General features: G+C 38.8%; 1 protein-coding gene across 2 annotated transcripts; it reads left to right on the top strand.

Annotated features, from left to right (window-relative positions):
* Positions 1-2,775: 2,775 nt before the first annotated feature.
* On the top strand, positions 2,776-4,971 carry LOC135429738 (trypsin-3). Of its 2 annotated transcripts, XR_010436459.1 has the most exons (4): positions 2,776-3,271; positions 3,333-3,603; positions 4,085-4,480; positions 4,581-4,971. XR_010436459.1 is itself a non-coding variant. In XM_064684178.1 (3 exons), the coding sequence occupies exons 1-3, from the start codon at positions 2,799-2,801 to the stop codon at positions 4,427-4,429; spliced, it is 1,089 nt and encodes a 362-aa protein (XP_064540248.1). In that variant the 5' UTR covers positions 2,776-2,798; the 3' UTR covers positions 4,430-4,971. The 2 variants fall into 2 exon arrangements, 1 of the variants encoding a protein (XP_064540248.1); XM_064684178.1 differs by having other exon boundaries at positions 4,085-4,971.
* The last annotated feature ends 895 nt before the right edge of the window (positions 4,972-5,866 follow it).

Here is a 5,866-nt window from a genome sequence, read left to right as displayed (position 1 = left end):
CCCATAACTTGGTCAAATCTCATCAGATTTTCACCAGGTTTAGCTTTTTGTACATGGTTTGGCCTCTAGATCAATTTGGCATCTAAATCTGGCAACATTATTTTTGGTCGAAATTCATGTGAAAATGGTATCCTAACATATCCTATATAGACATGGGTCAACATTTCCCACCCCCATAACTTGGTCAAATCTCATCAGATTTTCACCAGGTTTAGCTTTTTGTACATGGTTTGGCCTCTAGATCAATTTGGCATCTAAATCTGGCAACATTATTTTTGGTCGAAATTTATGTGAAAATGGTATCCTAAAATATCCTATATAGACATGGGTCAACATTTCCCACCCCCATAACTTGGTCAAATCTCATCAGATTTTCACCAGGTTTAGCTTTTTGTACATGGTTTGGCCTCTAGATCAATTTGGCATCTAAATCTGGCAACATTATTTTTGGTCGAAATTTATGTGAAAATGGTATCCTAAAATATCCTATATAGACTTAGGTCAACATTTCCCACCCCCATAACTTGGTCAAATCTCATCAGATTTTCACCAGGTTTAGCTTTTTGTACATGGTTTGGCCTCTAGATCAATTTGGCATCTAAATCTGGCAACGTTATTTTTGTCCGAAATTCATGTGAAAATGGTATCCTAACATATCCTATATAGTCATAGGTCAACATTTCCCACCCCCATAACTTGGTCAAATCTCATCAGATTTTCACCAGGTTTAGCTTTTTGTACATGGTTTGGCCTCTAGATCAATTTGGCATCTAAATCTGGCAACATTATTTGTGGTCGAAATTCATGTGAAAATGGTATCCTAAAATACCCTATATAGACATTGGTCAAAATTTCCCACCCCCATAACTTGGTCAAATCTCATCAGATTTTCACCAGGATTAGCTTTTTGTACATGGTTTGGCCTCTAGATCAATTTGGCATCTAAATCTGGCAACATTATTTTTGGTCGAAATTTATGTGAAAATGGTATCCTAACATATCCTATGTAGACATGGGTCAACATTTCCCACCCCCATAACTTGGTCAAATCTCATCAGATTTTCACCAGGTTTAGCTTTTTGTACATGGTTTGGCCTCTAGATCAATTTGGCATCTAAATCTGGCAACATTATTTTTGGTCGAAATTCATGTGAAAATGGTATCCTAACATATCCTATATAGACATGGGTCAACATTTCCCACCCCCATAACTTGGTCAAATCTCATCAGATTTTCACCAGGTTTAGCTTTTTGTACATGGTTTGGCCTCTAGATCAATTTGGCATCTAAATCTGGCAACATTATTTTTGGTCGAAATTCATGTGAAAATGGTATCCTAAAATACCCTATATAGACATTGGTCAAAATTTCCCACCCCCATAACTTGGTCAAATCTCATCAGATTTGCACCAGGTTTAGCTTTTTGTACATGGTTTGGCCTCTAGATCAATTTGGCATCTAAATCTGGCAACATTATTTTTGGTCGAAATTTATGTGAAAATGGTATCCTAAAATATCCTATATAGTCATAGGTCAACATTTCCCACCCCCATAACTTGGTCAAATCTCATCAGATTTTCACCAGGTTTAGCTTTTTGTACATGGTTTGGCGTCTAGATCAATTTAGCATCTAAATCTGGCAACATTATTTTTGGTCGAAATTCATGTGAAAGTGGTACCCTGAAATTTCCTATACAGACATAGGTCGAAATTTCCCACCTCCTAGCTCGGTCAAATCTCATCAGATTTGCCCGAGGTTTGGCTCTTTGTTCATGGCTTGATACCAGAAAAATCCTATAAGTCGAAATTTCCCACCCCCATTACTCGGTCAAATCTCATAAGATTCGATCTTTCTTTATGGCGTAACCTGTAGATCAATTTGGCATCCAAATCTGGCAACATTAATTCTGGTCAAAATTCATGTGAAAATAGTACCTTAAAATATTCTATATACACATAGGTCGAAATTTGTCACCCCAATAACTGGGTCAAATCTCAGCAGATTGCCCGAGGTTTGGGTTTGGCCTCTTGATCAATTTAGCCTCTTAAACTGGAATCATTATTGTTGTTCAAAATTCATGTGAAAATGGTAGCCTCCGATTTGCTTCAAACTTAAATAAGAACTTAATGAATACGTGTTTCAGCGATTTGGAAAATTTCGCCCGCAACAGTGGTTAAAAAGGTTGTATGAAAATTTTTTGTTTAGAGTCCGATCGGTTACAAACTCATTTTCAAATTTATTTTATACGTAAAAAGCTACGCATCAAATTTGGTGATTATAGAGCTCTTATAACTTACGAGATTTACTTAAAGAAACTGTTTTTCAAAATCAATTCTTATCGATAGCTTGGAAACGGGGCAAGTTAACGATTATCGGATAAGACAGACATAAGTTTTTGAAAGACGTAAAGAAATTTGTAAAAGTAAACAGAATATTAAGTAAATAGTGTTAAGACATAGTGATAGGAAATGGACCAACCCGGTGGAGGAAATTAGAAGCCTGTCCAGCCAGCTATGTCCCTAGTCATAGATTGGGCGAATGCATTAGTGGAAATTACACAAGCATTTCATTTTCCAAATTATTTATTTGTCCCTGTAGTCGTGGGTAGTTTGTTAAGTATTGAAAATGTTAAAATTCTTGCCATTTTGGTAAATATATATAAGCCACGTTTTTCGAAATTTTCAAATTTTTAAGAGTTTTGAAAACGTTTTCATAGCGGATAAATGCACTTTCTGCTTATTATGTTACGCTCTAGGAGATTACAATCATTTCATTTTGAAATAAAAATTGAAAAAAAATGGAAGTTTCAAAATTTGTTGTGTATAAGCTGTTAGTCTTACTATTATTATTCGTCGATCAGTCAGTGTCAGATTATGACCAGTTGTGGAACTGCAGCACAGACATTGAATTTGCTTCGAATGAAAGCAACTGCCATACTCTGCACCAGCGGCTTCTCTCACCTGCAAGCGTGGACAGCTTTTCTAATGAGATGAGAACCATGGCACCTTCGGACATGTCGCAAGTCCATCTTCAAGGTGATGAGACTGCGCCCAACTCCAGCAAAAATTCAAGCACCAATGATGAGGACAATGGTGAATTCCATTTTCTAGTTACCGGCGGCTACCGTCCCGAAAAGAATGATCTGATTAAATTTGCAGTCTCGCTACGTCATACGCCAAGTCATAAATTCTTTGGCGACACTCATTTTTGTGGCGGCAGTCTAATATCGAAGACAGCCGTTCTAACAGCAGCCCATTGTCTGTTTTCAGGGTATGTCAGTTGTCAGGGTACCTAAAAAAGCATTTCACAAAATCAATTCTGATATTTGCAGGCGCAGCAAGCTTCGACCTGGTAAGGTAAAGGTAATTGCCGGTACACCGCGTCGCCTAATTAAGACATCTAGCACCCAAGAATTTAGCGTGGAAAAAGTGAAGCCGCATCCGCAGTACTCCTCGACTCGCCTAACCAATGATGTTGGGGTTTTGCGACTCAAAAGCGAGGTGAGACAAGATGGAAGTTTTGTCGCTATTATACCCTTAGCTGACCAGGTTCCCCTGGCTGGATTGGAGTGCACAGTCGTTGGATGGGGTACTGTAATTCAGGTGAGCCTCTAACTGGAAAATATGAAAATTCTGAGCACTCCTTGGGGGGGAAAATTAAACAAGGAATCAGTTTTCAGATAAAACTTTACATAGATATTACAATCAGAATCAATTTGAGAGAATTGAGAGATGTATTTAGAATTGACAGAATAATATCTTTTTTTTTTTTTTTGTTTGTTTGCTTATTGTATCGAATCAAAAATAGCATACATTTTTATTACAACACAGTTGACTTAGGTGATATTACGCCAAGCCTGGTTGGGTCCTCAGGCTATATCGTGGACAACGTCAAAGGCGGCTTTTTGAGTAAGGCTGCATCGTCACGTACGTAGTCGGGGGACTCTGGGGCGTCTCCTATGTCGTGGTTGGAGGAGGTCCTTGAACGATCTTCTCTTGAGCCTCCTGACTACACACCTCCCAGCGAGGTCTCTTGCTACCCGAATAATATCTGATTCGCATTTAAATCTGCCTGCATCCCCAGTACGGCCCAATACCCGACGAGGCGGTCAACGGCGATTTGACAATCAAATCGAAAGACTATTGCTCTAAGCTGCAGCATTTTGGCAAAGGCATGATATGCGCCTCGAACCCAAAGGATTTCGAAGTGGACGCCTGCCAGGGCGATTCGGGTGGACCGCTAATTTGCGCCGGAAAAGTGGTGGGAATCGTTTCCTTTGGCTACGGCTGCGCGATGCCAAATTCCGCCGGAGTTTACACCGATGTGCATCACTTTCGCAGTTGGATAGAGCTTAACGTGGCAACGTGCTCATTCTGCCCGTCCTGGTTTTGGCTTCTACTGATCACGCTGGCAATGCAAGCTCTGTGAGAATCTCCTTAGATGCGATTTTCAGTTGTACTATCTATGCACACTCAACAGGTGGGTTGGCCTGCGGCTTTTCGGCAGGCATATCCTGCATATGACAAGCCAAAATTGAGTGAAACCATGGCGCTGAAGTCTTCTCTAAATCCAAAACCAGCGACAAAATGCGGTGACCGCCATAATCACTCGCACGAAGTTGCATAAACACACCCACAAATCCACACACACACACACACGCACACATTCGCATTTTAACACACACACACACGCTCTCATTTTAGACAACAGTTTATGGTTTATTGGATTGCTGGAATTACTGTGTCTGACAGCAATTATCACATCACGAACGCAGCGAATGTCAGATTGCCGCCGCAGCCATACTACAAAATTGAATATAACTAATATATTTGCTGAGGATCTGGGGGAAAAAACCGACTCTACAGCAAATTTTCAGCAGTTACTTAAATCCACAATATTTATCTTAGATTCAACTTTCGTTTGTATCTAATACATTTACATAAATATACTTAAATTCAATATTACATAAATTCAATATTTTTCTTAGATTCAACTTTCGTTTGTATCTAATACATTTACATAAATACCCTCCATATTTAGAAAAACAATAATAATAGAAATAATAATATTGTCAATATTAATAATAACAAATCTATATATATATATATATATATATATATATATATGACTTTGTGCTGACAAATCGAGAGATTGTCGGTCTAAACTTAAGACCTTGGACCAATTACCTTCCAATACCAATTACAAAGCAGCCATATCAGCGTGTGTGGTTTAAGTATCTGTGTATCTGAGGACTAACAAAGCGCGCGAGATGTCCAGTTCCAATTGAGTATAGAGAACGATACAAATACAAAATATCTTTTCATACCCTGAACCCATTAACAAGAGCCCCTAGTCGGGAGCTCCGGACTAGGGGATACCTTGAACTCTCTCCTACCAACACCAAATGCAGATCGCGCTACGCTTTTATCTGTGCTGGGTATGTGTTGCTATTTTAATTCCCTTTTTTTCTCACTAAGAGTCAATTGCTGGTATGGCGGTTGAGTAGAGGCGTTTGCAAGTAGTTCGGTCTGTTACGAGTTCGAGTCCTTTTAAGGAAACTGTTTTTTTTTTGTTAATATTTTTTTTATTTCTGCTGAAGCAAACAAGCTTGTAGCGCGAGCTACTTGTTATAAATTAAAAGAAAAGTTTTCTCATTATTCCAATTGAGGCGACAAAATATATATGCAGCAAAATTGATGAGGAGTTACGTGGCACTTTGAGTGGCTTTGTGTCTGGCTGACGTGCGATTCGAAAATTAATAATTTGACCCATCTCAATTGGCTAACTAAAACGTATATAGTACTATGTTAAGTAGTTTATACTGGTCCTACTTGAAAGTCAATTCGCGTTCGAATTCAGCTCAAG

Source organism: Drosophila montana, unplaced genomic scaffold (genome assembly GCF_035044405.1).
Source record: "Drosophila montana isolate Dmon_TW-CO22-7 unplaced genomic scaffold, ASM3504440v1 contig_2715_1, whole genome shotgun sequence".
In the NCBI taxonomy this organism is placed as follows: Eukaryota; Metazoa; Arthropoda; class Insecta; order Diptera; family Drosophilidae; genus Drosophila; species Drosophila montana.
This window is presented reverse-complemented; position numbering and strand designations above follow the sequence as displayed.

Excerpts from the sequence above, each read along its gene's own strand:
- LOC135429738 (XM_064684178.1), top strand. The coding sequence starts at position 2,799 with ATGGAAGTTTCAAAATTTGTTGTGTATAAGCTGTTAGTCTTACTATTA. Across the intron at positions 3,272-3,332 it reads GCCCATTGTCTGTTTTCAGG|GCGCAGCAAGCTTCGACCTG; the intron begins GTATGTCAGTTG and ends TGATATTTGCAG. Across the intron at positions 3,604-4,084 it reads GATGGGGTACTGTAATTCAG|TACGGCCCAATACCCGACGA; the intron begins GTGAGCCTCTAA and ends CTGCATCCCCAG.